The following is a 17,832-nucleotide window of genomic DNA, read 5'->3' as shown; positions in this document are numbered from 1 at the left end:
ATCCTTTAATGAATAAAAAAGGCTCAGCTTTGTGAGGAAGACACAAAAGTGATTGAGACCCTCACTTTTGATTTCCTGGTCTCACCTATTTCTGCCACGTCAGTGTATCACAAATTTTTACCATTTCAAACATGGGTGGACAAATTTTGAAGTGTTTCATTTTAATGTAGGCCTGTATCTATTCCTGGTGAAATCTTCCAGCTTGCAAAGGTCTACATTTCCAGAAATCTGGTAAACTTGTTTGATACATTAAAATATTGATGCTGCTGAGTTTTAAAAGAAAGTCACATGGTTGAGCCAGGAGAAATTACCAGTTTAAACACTTGAAACTAGGGTTGGAACCTCTTGGAATTTCATCAGCTTCTGGATGTGGAGAAGAGAGTATGTTTGTAATTTGAGTTTAGGTTAGTTAGAGGTGAAATACTGCAAATTTGGGAGCCCAAAACATGCTTTCCTTCAGCTCTCCAATTAAAAAAAGCTAGCTGTAAAATCAGTGAAGGGCACCATAACTTCAAATGACTATTGAAATCTGTTAAACTACAAAATCTGTGTAACTGCTATGAATGTAGTTAAACAGTTCCTTTTAAAATTGAAACTTGCTGGTTACCACTTAATGTCTGGTAGGCATTACCCTATACATGTTACTGTTACATTTGCACTATGTCAATTTGTATCTAAAATGAATAGTTTAAGTATTATCAGCTATTAGAAAACCATATCATACAGTATTTTGAAATCTAAAAGTTCTTGGGCTGTCTCTGCTAGTGCATACCTGGAAAAGATAGTGAAAAAAAATATGGCAAATCCATAGTGATGGTTCTCATTTGCAGCCTTCCAGTTCTAGTTACTTGTGGCTCAAGGATTAGGAATTGCAGGCATGTTTAATACCAGTGAATTATTTTTCTTGAATTTTTGTCTGATAATAAGAGCTAGTGATTAAAGAAATGTATTAAGATGTGTAATTGCTTGAATGAGAAATGTTCCATTGGTAGATAAGAGATACAAACTAATACAGTTATACTTAATTTGTTCACACAGTGGTTACCAGCCAGTGAAAATGGGTGTTCCATATGTTTATACATCAGTTACTTACGTAAAACAAAATTAAAATCAACAGCTTGAACTGCAACTTACTTGCTCCTTGAAATAAATCACTTCTGTGCAGAGTAGATAACTGGAGTTAAATACATTTACATGGAGGTGATTGATTCACAACTATGCTTTAATGTGTTAATAGGATTGTTAAGTCATAGTTGATAAAATAAGTCTTTATGTGATATTGATTACTAATATCAGCCTCTTTAGGGGGTTTCATTGAAGGGAGTAATATCTCATTGAACTCATCTCTGCTGTTGTAGTATATTTGTCACATTCTTGGAAGTGCATGCTCAATTTTAACCCTAAAAATGTTGGTATATGCAAAGAATCAAATGATTATGCTTTTTCAATATTTTTCTGAAACTACTCTTTGAATTGATTATTGATTACTCTTTCCTAATAAATTATATCTCTGAATTTTATTTTGAGAAAATGCACAGTTGTCCTTCAAAGTTTAACTATAAAGTGGTTTAAGCCTTGGATAAATAGAATAAAAGGAAGTAAAATCTGAAATTGTCACTTATTCAGGTGGCTTTTGAATTCCATCAGTCTTTGCCATTTGTGCCTCAGTCCATTAGACAAAAATAGCAAATGCTCATAGACGAGATTGTATTTTCATTTATGGTGTTTGAGCTCAGTCCTGGACTGAGAGACAGTAGATGGAGAAAGTCTGAATCACTGTAACTGCAGCATTACCTAGAAGAAAGCACTCATTGCAACTCTGACAGTGAGAGGAAAGCACCTTTGATGTGTGCTACGTCACTGCAGCCATCTCTAAGTGCAGCCTGGCATCAGGGATTCTTCTCTCTCTGACAACTTCTGTGGTTATGTTCATGATAGATAATCTCTGAACATAATACTCTCATCAAGTGTTTTCCTGGGAATGCTTATCCCTTCCTATATAGCAGTGCTTTTATCTTGTCTGGATTAGGGCTACACTCCGAGGTTGCTGAAGATGTGAAAAAAATCTCTGCCAGTATTGCCTCAGGTGCTGGATGTGTTCAGTTGCCTGGTATCCTCTGTTAATTGGAAAAGTCCTGCTGGCCTTCAAGACTACTGTGAAAAGAGGGTGGTCCTGCCAAGGAATTTTTGTGTTTTGTGGGGGTGGTAGTTCAATACTCCACATCCATCCCCTCAATTTTAAACCTTGTATTGCTATATGTTTTCCTTATGCCAGTTGCTAGATTATTTTTTTCTCTTTTTATTACTCTGAAATTGTTCTTTGTGTATAATTAATTGAAATAAGGAATGCATATAGTTTGGCTTTTCAGTTTCTCTGGTAGATACTTAGTTATTTTTCTAACTATACTAACGCAATTTTATCTGAAGGTTTCCTCTGTTTATTTTGAACTGCTATGAAAGTGGAATGTGGTCAATTTATAAATATACTTTTTTCAGAACCAATGACAGTTTAATATGCTATGGAAATAACCTAGTGAAAATAAAAATTTCAGTTTTAGGTGCTTATGTAGACAATTCACTGGTGTCAGTTACAGTGAAAGTCAGTTTTCTACCTGTCTTCATGCATTGGTTTAATGTCAATTATTCTGTATATTTGTATGAAGTAGATGAGCTAAATAATGTGTTGCAAAATTCTGAAAGCAGATGGGTTCTGGTGGTACTGACTACATCCTGCTGAACTTCAGAATCAATCTAACCAATCTTAAATCTCAACCTCTCAGTAACATTTTGGTGTTTTTTAGGACATCCATCATGTTTGAAATTCTGTCCTGAGTTAACAACAAATGTGAAGGCGTTGAGGTGGCAGTGTATTGAATGCAAGACATGCAGTGCATGTAGGATCCAAGGCAAAAATGCAGTAAGTTAGACTTGTTCAGTGTTACTGCACTTCTCTTTGTTTATAGTAGCTTTATAATTAGCACATGTCCAAATGCAAACATCTTCTAACAATGCTGTATTAAGTCTTTTTTTTTTTTTCCTTTTTCCTTTTGTCCACCCTCTCATCCCTGCCCCTCCAGGATAACATGCTTTTTTGCGACTCCTGTGATCGAGGGTTCCACATGGAGTGCTGTGACCCGCCGCTATCCCGAATGCCAAAAGGTGATCTAAAAAATCCTTTCCATGACAGTACTTCCATTTGCAGTCTTGTATTAAGTGACAAAACCTGTCAAGCATGCTAGTATCGTTTTTATTTTCAGTGATAAATAGTATGATTTCATTCATATCAAAGGAAATGTTACTTGTCATTATGTGAGGGTTTTATTCCTCAGGAAAATAAAAAAGATCTACATATAGTTCACCAGATGTATTTACTGTGTAATGAGTTGTTGCCCCAGTTATTGTAGATGAAATTTTAGAAAGGCTGTTTAAATGCTTGGAGTATATACACTGACAAAGAAGTTCTTGGAACATGTAGAAGAGATTTTTCTTACTGCCTTTTGTAGGAGTGATTGGAAAAACAGGCAAACAAAACAAAATGCATGTGTCTTCAGGTTCTCTAATCTCTAGGTTTCTTACCTATGGCACCTCTCACTTCTGCTCTTACATCTTTATGGCTTTTCCTATTTAATCTTAAAGTTACATTTACATCTTAAAGTTACAAAAAAGTCTTAAAGACTTTTTTCAGTTCCTCCCTTCCCAGTCCCCAGCCTCATCTACAATACATGTTTGGCTACCTAATGTTAAAAGGATGCTAAATTCAAGTTGTGTATGAAAACAAATATACCATGGGTGTGAAGTAGTATATTTAGCATGCTCTACCTCAGTGGCTTTGTAACGCACATATAAATTTTTTACCCTATCTTAATTCTGTATGGAGAAAGATCTAGGTAGTATAAGGAGGGACAAGCTAGAACAGAAATTCTTCTAGAAACCTAATTGCTCATAATCTTTCCTGTGATTCTTGTTGCCTCTTGTATCCTCCTTTCCATGAGCACTTTGCTTTTAAAAATTTCAGAGTATAGATAGAGGTGGATCACTTTTTCTGTCCACCTTCCCTTGCCTATATCCTGTTCAAGAGATAATTTGCTGACTTTGTATATGCTTGGTATGTATGTTGGTACACACCTGCAGTACAGATTAGATAAACTGTGTACAACTAAACTTGTTTTATTTATAGGGATGTGGATTTGCCAGGTCTGTAGACCAAAGAAGAAAGGGAGAAAGCTGCTTCATGAGAAGGCTGCGCAAATAAGGAGACGATATGCAAAACCTATTGGACGACCGAAAAATAAATTAAAGCAACGAATGTTGTAAGTTTCTCTTGGTTTTTATTTCTTTAGATGTTTCTGAGAATGTAGTCAGATAAGAGTTTCATATATGTTTAAGCAGAGTTTTTAACTCTGTTTCAAATTGGGGAAAACAGATAATGAGTGATTTTCTATGTGCCTTTCAGCCCAATGTTCAATAACTTGTATACTATAGTAGGTGCTTTTGGTGTCATGTCAGGCGGTGATAAAAAAATTACTGTAACTTGACTTTTCAGATTCCATAAGTTTTTATCAAAATTTGTACATAGAGCAGGTGCAAATAAACTTCTCTATAATAACATATGCCACAGCTGTCTTGAAATGTAGCTTCAGATAATTGTAGTATCTACAGAATACAAAGCGGATAATATCAAGCTATGATAGACAACTTCAGGAGACCATTCTGCTCAAAGAGCTGTTTGAAAACTGTATAAAAATTACTTTGTTAATATCAGCTCACAAAACCCATTGCAAAAAGCAAACTATACAAGTAACAGAGAAGTTGTGGTTTCAGCGGTACTCTGGAAAAGATGATTACTTGAATTCTGCTGTCAACCTGTTACTAGGAAAAGAGATTGCAATTCCTCTTGCTTCTCGGGACTGTGTTTATCCAAAACAAGAGTGTGCTGTAGTGTTTTTTACCATCTGTCTTCCCAGGAAACACTGTAGCTGGAGATTGGAAGTCTTGGTTAGAGGATTGTTTAAGTAGCATTGAAATACTGAGTTCATGTTACACTGAGTGTTAAGTAGGAACAGATTCTGTGTCAGCTACAGTAGCATGTTGCCCTCCATCAAGCCACATACACCTTTTTTTGCCCCTATTTAAGTATTATTTAACTGTTTGGCTATGTCAACTGAGCAGTTGAAAAGCTTTCTGACTCTACCAACTACTCATTCTGTACATTATGACATTATTCTCTACAGTCTAAAAACCTGTCTGGTATTATTCAGAGTTGCATGAGAGCTGCTGTAAAACTTGGCATTTTGCAAAACAAGGAATTTTGAAGCCAGTGAAGCCCACATGTGAAAAGAGAAGGAAAAGTACTTGCAGTTATAATGCACTAGTCAAGTTGATTTACTTGATGATGTGCATCTTTCTGTATTGTCTTTTGCCTTTCTCTCTTCCAGAATCTTTCATCTTGCCTTCTTGTTTCTTGTCCTGAAGTTCAGTGTATGTTGCTCTAGTAAAGTAGTTCAGGACAGGAATCAAGTATGACACTACATGAAAGTAAAAGATGTAGTTGTACTGGCTGGTGAGACCATGCTGTTAGACTGAGTGAAACATTGTACTTCTCCATTCTCCTCCTGAATAAATAACTTAAGAATTTCAACGTCATTGAGATTTCTATATATCATTGTGTGTGCATAATAAAAATATTCCCTATATCTGCAGCTATGCCTTGGGCTTTAGTTGTACCTCTGGTTTTATTTACCCTTGAAAACAGATAAACCTTGAGCTGGAGGTCAGGGCTCTCTTGTGGTTCAGGAGTGATACTCCCCAGCTGAGTGCTACTGCTGAGGCTTCCTGCTCTCTTGCTTCCCCCTCCTCCTGCCACTGTCTGGAGAGGAGAATTGAAGGCACAAAAAGTAAAGATCCAGGCTGAGATAAGAACAGTTTACTGGAAACAGGAGTGAGAAAAGAAAGCAAACAGTAACAGCTACAGTACCAATAACAAAGTGTACAAGACAGGCAAAACAATTCACATGTGATTATTTGACATGGTGTTACCCAGCTGCTCCCTGCTTACCCGACTGCAAAGAACCCCTTCTCCCTGGAAGAGAGTCCCTTTTCCTGCCCATGAGGTGGAACAGAATAACCACTGGGTCCTGAACATGTTCCCCTTGGCTACTGCAAAACTTCACCCTGCCCTGACCAGAACTGGGACCGGTTCCAGTACAGTCCTGTCATCTTTCTTCTCTGCAGTCATGCATGTTTGGGTTCCCAAGGGGGGTACTTAGCAGCAGTGTACCCCTGGACACTAATTCTGCTTCTCCTCCTTCCTCATACATGTAATAGAAAGGTTGGGAATGTTATGAGGCTTTTCTTGTTATGTTTTGCTGTTGAGATGTTGAGCTGCAACTTTGATAGTGAACATCATGCTAAAGGATGCAGATGTTCTTTTAGTATTATATGAAGATTATTAATGTTTTCAGAAATATTTTCTTTGTAGCATGTGAGCTGCATGAGCATTTTACAGGAGTGCTTGGGAAGCACTTAGTAAAATAAATACTTGCAATACTGCCAGCACATTTCTATTACTTCAGTGTCTCATATATAAAACAAAGCAATCTTGCTTTGGAAAAATAGTAGTTAGAGACAGAGTAAGAGAAGAGACTCCTTGGCATGAAATCCTATTTAAAAGTGATTGTGGAGTACTGAAGACAATAGTGTCAAACATAAAAAGTGTGTAGTCACATGAAACACAGGAAGGTTAGTCAATGCCATTTACTCCTTGTATAGTACAAAGAAAATCTTTCAAGTGGTACTGGAATAATTTTTTGCCTGTTGACCATCTGTTGGAAGCCCTTCACAGGCAAATTACTGTGCAAGATTAACTTAAACCAGGTGTGTGCTGGCCTCTGGCACTGCTGGTGGTTCCCACATCTGGCACTGAGAACAGGTCTTGGGATGGACTTATGTGTATGACACCAAAGGAAACAAAAGGTTTAGAAGTTTTTGGTTTTGTTGCCTCTTAGGAACTAACCAAATTTAAGGATGTGTGGGTGGAAGAAGGGCTGGTTCTTAAGCTGGTGGGCCCTTGGAGGTCAGTAACCAGATGGGTAGCCCTCGGCTGTTGAATCCCTAATTAGAAGTAACCTGTTGCAATTAATTACTTCTACCCTCTTAATTGAGATACTGAAGTCTGTGGAAGAAAACTTTCTGCTGCAAAGTAAATAAGTGAACTTCAAAGAGCAGGATGGAAAAGGGAATGAAAGAAAGCCTGTGATACCACTGTGTACTTTGTTTGGCTTTGTAATTTGATTGTATGTCCTGATAACTATTTCTTTTATATTTTCAAAAGTTCTATTTCTGTATGCTCTAATATACTACTTTGCAGTGTAGTTCCTCTCTTCTGTTATTAGCAACTAGTTAAACCTGTAATTCTATTCTCACAAATGTTGGCTTTCAGTATGCGCTTTTTCTTCCTAGCATTTAAATAAGATTCACTACTCTGTTTTTTCCTAACACCGTCTGTGTTAGGCCTGATTAGTTCATGGCTCTTCTGCAAATGCACCTTGGTTAGTCTTGCTCTTTCCTTTCCTTTGCTATTTCTGTTTTTTGCTATTTTTAATGTCTAAAGAGTCTATTTCTTTGCTTCTGTTGTAATGCTCTTAATAAACTACCTTGTTTGGCTTTTAGGTCTTTGGTGCTAACTTTTATTGCCATGTTTTACATAATCCAACAAAAGTGTGGGGAAAAAAGCAGTTTCTTGAAGATTTACTGTTTGCTTTCAAGGATTAATAGACTTTCTCTACAGTTTAAGCAAATGTAGTCTGAAGTTAACTGTTTTGATATCATATTAACAGTGAAAACATTCATCTTCTCTGTGTGTACAATAAACTCTATGGTGACGGAGCAGTTGTTGTACAAACATGATGTAATGATATTTTTTCCAAAGAGGCACACTTTGGCTATGCCTAAAAGTACATGAGAAGGCTCTATACTTGGAAGATCTTGCTATGCCAGCACTTGTTATATGTCTTTGGACTGTCTTTTAGAGATAAGAGGGGAGGGGGAACAAAAAGGAGAAGGGGAAAAAAAGGTGATTGTTATGCCATAGATTGAAATGTATTTCCAGAATGTATGTGTCTTTAAATCTCTTAAGAGATTTTTGAGTACAGTGCTCCAGGTAACTTATATAAACTATAGTGCTATTTGACAGTAAAGATTTTGAATGCTGATTTTTATTTTTCAAATTTTTGCATAGGTCTGTAACCAGTGATGAAGGATCCGTGAATGCATTCACAGGAAGGGGGTCACCTGGTAGGGGTCAAAAGACTAAAGTCTGTACCACACCTTCATCTGGTCATGCTGCATCTGTGAAGGATTCAAGCAGCAGATTGCCTGTTACAGACCCCACTCGGCCTGGTGCCACCACCAAAATCACCACCACCTCCACCTACATATCTGCCTCTACACTTAAAGTTAACAAGAAAACCAAAGGTCTCATTGATGGCCTTACTAAGTTCTTTACACCATCACCTGATGGTCGCAGATCACGAGGTGAAATAATAGACTTTTCAAAGCACTATCGTCCAAGGAAAAAGGTCTCTCAGAAACAGTCATGCACTTCTCTTGTGTTGGCTACAGGTACCACACAAAAGCTAAAACCTCCACCTTCTTCACTTTTACCCCCAGTCCCCATCTCTGGTCGGAGCCCCAGTTCTCAAAAATCCAGCACTTTGGCTTCTTTTAACTCTCCCCACAGTTCTTCCAGTCAGTCAAGCATACCCTCCTTTAGTAGCCTTCCTAGCAGCAGTCAGCTAAAGGGACTCTTTGATGGACTCTCTCATATCTATACCACTCATGAACAGTCTCGAAAAAAGAGTCACCCAAGCTATGCACCCTTCAAGCACTTGTGTAGTAAACCAGAATTACCTTCCACATCAACATCTAAAAGTCATTTCTGTGGAAAGAAAGAGGTTAGGAGTCGGTTTGTGTCTCATGCCTGTGCCTCTGCATGGGGTGTGTCTAGAGGACATGCTTTTAAAGCAATTTCTCACCTTAGGAGAACAGCTTTTTTTAAAAAGCACAGGATTCTAGGCAGATTAAAGTATAAAATGACCCCTCAGATGGGGACCCCCTCACCAGGGAAGGGGAGCTTGACAGACGGAAGGATTAAACCTGATCAGGATGATGGTAAGCAAAGGTCGAAGCGCCAACCAAACCTGCGTCCCGTCCAAAACCAGAACTCTTATCACATAGGTCTTAGCTATTTCTCTTGTTCTTACTTCACTTTCATACAAAAACAACAAAACTTTGACCTTTTATCTAATGCTGACTAAATCTCCAAAACATTTTTTGGTTGCTTTTTTTTTTTCCCCTGACTAATACCACACCACTTTTTTATTTTTTTTGCATCTGTAGTGACACTAGGAGCCCCAAATGCCTTCATAATGTTGCTTCTGGCTGTGTAGTAGCGCATGAGTAGCCACTTGTCATGCCACCTCCTTGTTCTCCCCCTGCCCTTTCTGTGGCAGTAGTGCTGTCATCATGATTGTGTGCTGTCAGTGCTTATAACGGTGGGCATTTCAATTCATTTCCCTCTGCTCCATTGCTTTTTCATGAACAGTTCCATCGTGCTGCAGTCTCCACAACACTTGATCTCTACTGCTGTGAACTACCTTTTTATTACTTTTATTTGAGAAAAAAAACCTTCTAATTTATAATGTTTGAATGCAGACTTAGTTTAGCATTAATCTTCAAGTTGTAAGGGCCACTTTTTTTCTCCTGTGTTTATTTTATACCTTCCAGAGTATACTGGAATTTATCAGGTGGCATAGTTCTAGCAATCAAATATGCTCCATTTCATGAGGTTCAAAACTAATTTGTTAGAACTGGACTATAAAGGCTTATACAGACAGACAAGCAAGTACCAAAAAATACCTTGTGCAGCAGCAAACTACAAAAGAAGGGGGGTGAAGGGTTCACGTCTGTTACTTAGTAATCCCAAATTTGGTTAGAATGGGGAGTTGTTAACAGCCATAGTTGCAATCCTGTTTAGTAGCATCACTGTGCTAGTGCACATATAACCTTCATGTCTGTGAATAAACTTTTTGCTGGTTTTAAATAACAGATACTGAAATCAAACTAAGCATCAAACAAGAAAATACGGATGTATTTCTGTTGGGAAGCAAGGACACTGTTACACAGGAGGATTTGGAAGTGTTTAAGCAGGCCCGAGAACTTTCCCTGGAGGTAAGAATCATGTTGCCAAAATATAGTTATTTCTGTAAATATAAACTGTAAATAAAAAGTCTCTTCATCTTCACTTGTGATATATTCCTTTTAATCTAATGCATCATGCTTGCTGTGAATTCTGTTTGGGAGACACTGTATATGCAGATAGGAGACAAGGCATTGTGCTGGAATGGATCAGATGATAAGTGACACTTAAGATAGATTTTGAAAGATACACTTGAGCATTTTGGAAACAGGACTACAGGATCAAACATAAAATTGAAAAGTAGCTGATGTCCTGGTCAGGACTGAGAGGATATTGGTCAGTAATGATTTTCCTCTGCAAATGAAGCAGATATTCTGTCTGAAAAGCTAAGTCAGTCCCAGAAAATACTGCTTGGCAGGAAACCAGGTTCAGTGAGTCCATACTCGATTAGTCACCACACTTTGAGTTTAAATACTGTAGTCTTTATCTAGCAGTGATAATATTTGAGCTGAATCAGACTAGTGAACCAGACTTTTACTTTTCTGTCTGTGAAATGAACAACCAGAGTCTGTTAGAACCCAGATCAGAAGGTGGGTGAATGTAAAGTTTCAATTGCTGCTTTCTTAAAATGACATCATAAATGGCTGTGTGTTGTACTTTTTTCAGTAATTCAAGTCAGGTTTTTTTCAGGTTTAGTGTACAAGAGCTGACGTTACACAATGACTTTTTTGCAGTCTTCTTTCACAGCATGTTAACCAACAAATTCAAATTGAGTTTAAAGATTCAGTTTCATTATTAGCTTGTACTTCTGCTTCCTCATGGAAACAGTTCCCACTACTTGCTTTCTTTATCTTTCATATGCAGTCCCTGAAAATGTTAGGTGGTAAGGTTTCTAAAAGTTGACATAGAAATTGCTTGGTTTCCCCCACCTTTCTTACTATTCTCTATTTTGCCATCCCTTTAGAGCCTAGCAGTCATTTTCTGATCAGCTTAAATGCAGTATTATAGCTGAAATCAAAGTGTTAGCATATTCGTGACTCTTTGAGGTAAATTCTTGAAGGGTTGTGCTGATACCTTTTCTCTCATTCCTTTGAGAAAAGGACAGCTTTGAGTTTGCCCCAGAATTATTGGGATGCCATCACACTAGGTGCTGTGAGAGAATAGGATTTGAGGCTGTTGTGCCTCTTCTTTGGCTGGGCTTTTGCTGTTTGTGTTTTCTGTTTGAAAACTCTGTCCTCTGTCAGAGTTTAAAGAGTTTAAGCAACTGATTTGGATATTTCAGGTTTCTCATGCTTTCAGTAGGTGAAATTGGTTATATAAAGCTGAAGCTTCTTCTACTTTTCTATAACTAATACTTTTTTTTAATTGCGCCTGACAGAAAATTGGGTGTAAAAACACTGGTGAAACTAGTGGGCGATACCCTTCAGTGATTGAGTTTGGAAAATATGAGATCCAGACCTGGTACTCTTCACCTTACCCACAGGAATATGCAAGGTAACAAGTTGTCAAGATTGCCATACATGGTTGGCATTTTTTCTGATGTGAACATTGCAATTTAGTTTTACTCTCTGGTAACTGTTTATAGTTTAAAGCCACTAAAAGTAAATATGCCCCTGAGAACAGGGATTTGTGCTTCTTTTTTTACTAGTTCTAAATCAAAGATGCAATACAAAGTCGTTTTCCTAGTCCTGTAGAAATGTCAATATGTAGCATGTATCTGTGTGGTTTTGTTCAAGGTTTATTTTTGTGGTTTTGTTCAAGGTTTATTTTTGTGGTTTTGTTTTGTTGGTTTTGTTTTCATTTATTTGTTTGGTTTTGTCTGGGTTTTTTTTGGTTTGTTGTTTTTTGTTTGTTTTTTCTTACACCGTTGCAATGAGGTATGTCTGACTTCTGGCCCTTGAGACAAATTGCTTTTGGTTGTGGCCCAGTGTTTGTTAACCTCCTTTTTTCTAAGGACCAGGGGAGATGTCATGCAAAAGAAATGAAGTAAAAGTGGTAACAGCTTGCCATTTCTGACCATCTTTGCAAGGGTGTACCTTGGAGTCAGGCAGAGAGCCTGGACTAGTACATGTGCTCAGCAGATCTCTGCAGAGTTTTTGGTGTGCTGAAAGTTAATGTTTTATTAATCTGTTGTCTCTGTGGCACACTGGAAGATATTCAGAACTGTATGTTTATCAAGCTCTACTACTATGGCATGCAATGTGATCTGTTCCAAAAGGCTGTTGCATAGTGGTACTCTAAACTGCCTTTTGTTTGTGTGGTGGCAATAAGGGATATGTCATGTATCCATCATATAGAAATCAAGGGCTAAAAAAGTGTGGAGAGCATTTTAATTTCCTATTATAACCCCAGTTTTTGTAGTGTTAATTTTTTATTTCAGTTTTGGTTTTTTTCCTTCAATTTATTGTGAAGGGGTGAGTTACCTATTCCATCAAGTAAATGAATCTTAGATAGAAGCACAATGGTGGCTAATTATTGGTATGAGGCTAGAGTGGGATGACACTGTAGGAGACACTGTGGCTCTCAGTTGAGTGCAGTGGGATTACATCATTGAACAAATAGTTCAAACTACTTTTTATGTTGTTGATGAACTTCCTTAGGATAGTGGAACAGTGCAAACCATGGCTGTAATCCCAGCATGTGCTATTAACTTCAGAGCAGATAAAGATTGTTCTCTGCTCTAAAACTTTGCAGACCAATTCATTTCTAGATCAATCTTCCACTGATTCAATCATTTAAAAATGAAGGTAAGTAGCCATAAAAATTACCAAAGGGAGTGGTTTATGATGGTATGTGGAACACAGGGCATGTGGGTTACTTGCATGTAGTCTGAACTGGATCCTCCCTAGAAGTGCACTTGTCTGTGTTGCTGTGCTGTGGAGATTGTGGAGAGATGTTTTGCCTTTATGTGAACTCTGGGTTTGCTTCTGTAGTAAAGTGATAGCTTAGGTGGAGGTGAGGGGGTGAAATCCTACCAGTTTGCTGTCTTGCCCAAGTACTTAGAAGACAGTGGGAAGAAAAGTCATCTCCGAGCCTTCCCCAGAAGCAAAATAAGGAAAATTGAAGGGAAGGAGATCGCCTGTATCCTGATTTGGGCTTCCTTTATATTTACTAGGAACAGGAAAGATGAAATTTGAAGTATTACTCCAGTGTGCTTACTTTGATGGAGACCACAGGAAAAGCTAGGGTGGGAAAGGGGAAGTAACTGAGATCTGCCAGAGGCTGAACCACAAACCGAGCACAACACAACTCTATGGAATTAGGTTCAGTGTGGTTGATTGATTGATTGAAGCTGATTGTTTCTGATGAGTAGTGTGTGAATGTTTAATCATTCACTCTAATGTTCTATTTACTTATTTAGTTATGCTTTAGCAGCATTTATGTATGATGCCTTATATTTGAATGGAAAGGGTTTTCATTTGTGGTGACTTTGTTTATGGAATGTAACAAACTTTTTGTATAAAATATCTTCTTAATTTTCCTACAGATTACCAAAGCTTTACCTGTGCGAATTCTGTCTTAAATACATGAAAAGTAAAAACATTTTGTTAAGGCACTCAGAGAAATGTGGCTGGTTTCATCCTCCAGCCAATGAAATCTACAGAAGAAATGACCTTTCTGTATTTGAGGTAGGTGTATCAAAAGTATAAGCTTTTGGAAAATAACCAGTTTGTAGATGTTGCAGACTAGCTGCAGAACTAGTGAGAACTTTTTACATCCTTAAGTACTTCCTTGGAGATTCTTTTTATACTGCAAAACCAAGTTGAGATTCTGCTGATACTGCAAAAACAAATCCATCTTCCCAAGTCTGTTCTACCCTGCCATGTTCTTTCATGATTGTTCTTTACTTGTACTTCATGCCTTAGCCAAGCTCTTTAAGATATTTGACTGGTATGAATCTTAGGGCTTCCCTTGCACTTCTCATCTTGGATGGTTTGCCTTTCCCTTCTCAGCAGAAGTACCCCTTGACACCCATGCATTTCTGGCTGCTTGAGAGTCTTGGGTGTGAGGAGAAGTCTGATCATAATAGGTGCTCCCAAAGTACAAAAGCAAGTAAAGCAACTTCCTGTGTGTTCTGAAATCACAAATGTAGCTCCTGAGTGCTTCTGCCTTCATTTTGGATGTTTGAGAAGCTTGCCCTAAGAAAAGAATGCTACAACCTCAACTTTGGATTTATTCATCTATGTTTTATTAATCTATGCTTTATTAATCTATGTTTTCCTTTTGGGAGATGACTTATTTTGAGTGTGAGGTTTTATGTATATCCTGGACAAAAGAATTCTGTGTTTCTAATAGCAGACCTGCAGTTAAAACTATGCTCTAATTTTCCAGTTTCTCAAGTATTATTACAGGCAGTCATAACACAAAAGACTGGTGGTTACTAGGATTTCTTTTCTCAACAGTGTTATTGAGATGCATGTATTGATAACTTCTCTTTAATTGCAGATGTCATATCCTTCTTCAAACTTGTATTTTCAAATTGTATAAATGTCCTTTGTTCTTTGTCATTGCCATTATCTGTTCAAATAATGGTGGATGCAGTCTGGAAGTCTTTTTTTAAGTTAGAAAAGATCTTTGTATTTGGTTCTTTTGTTATGCTTGTGCTATTAAAAAATAACTATTTGCATCAAGATTGTGTCCTTCCTGACTTGAGCAGTTTTTATAAATATTGAAGAACTGCCAGCAAAAGACTTAGGTTGTAAATAGACTTACCTCTTTTCCTATCAAGAATGAAATTACCCTGGACTGTTTAAAATAACTTGATTTTCTCTGTTAGCAGGTGTTAAGAGCTGTGGAGCTTGCAATAGGCAAATTGTGCTTTCTCATTTATTTCTATTAACTACTGCTAATACGTGAATGAAAAATTCTTAAGAAAATAAAGTGCAGAGAAATACTGAGAAAGGGATGGGAAGGTGGGGGATTGCTGCAAGAAACACATGGAAAACAAAGTATTGTGAAAGCAATGTCCCAACTCTTTCTCCACTGCTTTTGTTCCCTTTGTCTATTTTGGGTGCTTCAGTAAGCACTTGTGTTAACCTTTCTGAAATAAATGTAGTGAGTTTGGGTCTTTTTATTTCAAAAGTTAATGTCAGTTGTCACTGACTGCTGTAGAAACTTAGTCATTAGTTGATGTCCTTCTTCATAGATCTTTTCAAGAATTCTGTGCAACCATTTTCTTTTAGGCAGAGTGAAGAGTTTGTGGTTTCCTTCATGCTTTGTGTTTTTGAGAGAAATGGAAATAAGTTTGGCATTTTGTGACTTATGTACCTCTGCCCAGAGGATGACTTTGACAGATTTGAGAGCAGACTTTGACATAGCTTACTATTATGCTGTAGCCAAGCAACTTTTGACAGATGCTTCTTTTTGAGCTTGCTGTCCCTCTTTTTTCCCTGCTTCTCACATTTAAAACTGACGAACAAGCTGTGTTTGCCTGAAATTTAAGAAGTTTTTTACATTTCTGTACAAATGTTCTTACTAAACAAGACAGCTCACATAATTTGCATTTTCAGGCTTAGCCAGTGGTGATTTCTGCTTGCTTAGTGTTCAAATTTAATTTGCACACTTGCTAATAAGTGTGAAAAGTAATAAAAAGCACCTGGACAATGGAGTGTGCTGTGAGAGAGTTTGATGTATTCAATAGGCTCTTAAGAGCTGTATACAAGTTTATCCTGATGCCTTAAGGAGCAGTAGCTTTTCATTGAATGTTTTTTCTTCAATCCACTTAATGCAGCTATACTACTGATGTTCCCTTAAATTCCTAAATATATCCAAAAGGATGGGTTTTGCTTAGATTTGTAACTAGGATTTTTACTCAAAACAAATTAGAATAGAAGATGGTTTCTTTTTCTGCACAGTTCCTGTCATTTGTCTCTCTCTGAATGAAATACAGCTACTGTCATTATCAAAAACATCAGTACAGGCAAACCTTTCTATTAAGATTATTTCAAAAATGTGTTGCCTTTGACTGAGCCTTTCAGGAAGTACCTAATTGATCTAGGAAATCTGCATTTGTGTCTGGCTTTTCTGTAGCTGTCTGAATCACAGCTTGACTCTTTTCACTCATAATATACCTAGACTAATTGTAGTATTTAGCCAGGAAATTTACCTCTCTCACTCAATAGCATTTTAGCCTGGCATGGAAATTTTGTCTTGTCTAATTTATCCAAAACATTGATGTGATTGATATGTAATTTGCTACTCATTTATTTGCCTTACATCTTAAGGATTCAACATAATACACTTCTTTGTGTGGGATTTTTTTAAAAAGTTGCTGTACTCCACTGCCTTCTAGCAAACCAAAATTTCAGGCAGTTTTAACTAGTCCGTTTTTGTTATTGGCCAGTCATACCCAGTCATGCTCATTTTCATTCCAGGAATAAAATGAAAGAGGTAAGTTGGTCTTGAGCAGCTACAAGGTGAAGTTACTTTGTTTAATAAATCCACATACTCAGAGGTTACTTTAAAATGGAAAGTAATTAGCACCTACTGGAGGGTTATTTAAGAAGAAACTGAGGCATTTCTCTTTTGAACCTTGATGTGTTTTGTTTGTTTTTTGTGACACCACACTGTTCATGTTTCCTTCTCGGACACAACTGATTGGATAAGTTGTTTGGTCCTAACTTGTTGGTGCCATGGAAATAACTGCATCTGTCTTCCTTTTCTAGGTTGATGGAAATGTGAGCAAAATTTATTGTCAGAATCTTTGTTTGTTAGCTAAGCTCTTTCTGGACCACAAAACGTTGTATTATGATGTTGAACCATTCCTCTTCTATGTACTTACAAAAAATGATGAGAAAGGCTGCCATTTAGTTGGATATTTCTCTAAGGTAAAAATTTTAAAAGTGGGTTTATTTAATTTTTGTAATATCCTGCTCTCCTTAATGCTTCTCCCAAAAGCAAAGAAAAATCAGAAATCAGAAAAAACTCCATAAGCTTGAAAGCCTCTCTGTAGATCTTGAATATTATGTGCATTGTCTCAAATATATTGTACTTTCTTGCCTCTGACTGATGCAAATTCAGAATTTGCTCAGCCACGTGGATGGGGGCAAGCTTTTTCTTGTTTGGGGATTTTGTTTCCAGAATTTTTTGTGGTTTCAGTTGAATATTTAAGTCTTTTTCCTTCCCCAACATTTTTGCATTAGTATGCCAAATCTAACTTGTAAAAGTTGCAGGTATTTGGAATGTTGATGTGTTTTCATGGCTTGACTGCTGGCAGTTCCAGCTGGCTATTTAGATGTAAATGGGCAGTGCTGTTGCTCTCTTGTGTGCAGTCTGATCTAATGCAGTTACTTGCTGCTCCTATGTAAAAATGCATTGCCTGACTTCGTGGTGCCTCCCTTGTTTAGAGTGGATGTCTCAGTTGTAGTACTGATTTTCAAGTAATAGATGGCTGCTATTGACAAAAATAATACTTAAGTGAACTGTCTTGACAAAGATGACCAAGAAAAATGGAGAACTAGAGTTAGATGTGCCTGCAATGGGAAAAGCTTCCATTATTATCCACAATTTGCCCCTAAGGGTTGTGTTGAATAGGTACAGTTACTCAAAAACTCATTACTTGCTGATCCTGGTATTGCTGCCTCCTATATATTTTCTTTCTTGAATAAGTGATTTGTGGGAAAATAGTAGGAGAAGCC

The 17,832-nt window shown here is 37.3% G+C and overlaps 1 protein-coding gene across 7 annotated transcripts in view; it reads left to right on the top strand.

The window, feature by feature from the left end:
* Positions 1-17,832, top strand: part of KAT6B (lysine acetyltransferase 6B) — a 101,730-nt gene that overhangs the window by 51,436 nt on the left and 32,462 nt on the right. For 5 of the 7 annotated variants that reach the window (XM_014275699.3, XM_014275700.3, XM_074544203.1 and 2 more), the window contains 8 exons: positions 2,802-2,917; positions 3,078-3,159; positions 4,178-4,310; positions 8,237-9,168; positions 10,106-10,227; positions 11,574-11,689; positions 13,683-13,824; positions 16,861-17,022. In XM_014275699.3, coding sequence (XP_014131174.2) covers positions 2,802-2,917; positions 3,078-3,159; positions 4,178-4,310; positions 8,237-9,168; positions 10,106-10,227; positions 11,574-11,689; positions 13,683-13,824; positions 16,861-17,022 — 1,805 coding nt within the window. The remainder of the gene's footprint in view (positions 1-2,801; positions 2,918-3,077; positions 3,160-4,177; positions 4,311-8,236; positions 9,169-10,105; positions 10,228-11,573; positions 11,690-13,682; positions 13,825-16,860; positions 17,023-17,832) is intronic. The other 2 variants (XM_005481470.4, XM_014275702.3) reach the window with 2 other exon arrangements.

This window comes from Zonotrichia albicollis, chromosome 7, assembly GCF_047830755.1.
Source record: "Zonotrichia albicollis isolate bZonAlb1 chromosome 7, bZonAlb1.hap1, whole genome shotgun sequence".
NCBI classification, from domain to species: Eukaryota; Metazoa; Chordata; class Aves; order Passeriformes; family Passerellidae; genus Zonotrichia; species Zonotrichia albicollis.
The sequence above is the reverse complement of the archived record's forward strand: the minus strand, read 5'-3'. Positions and strand labels throughout refer to the sequence as shown.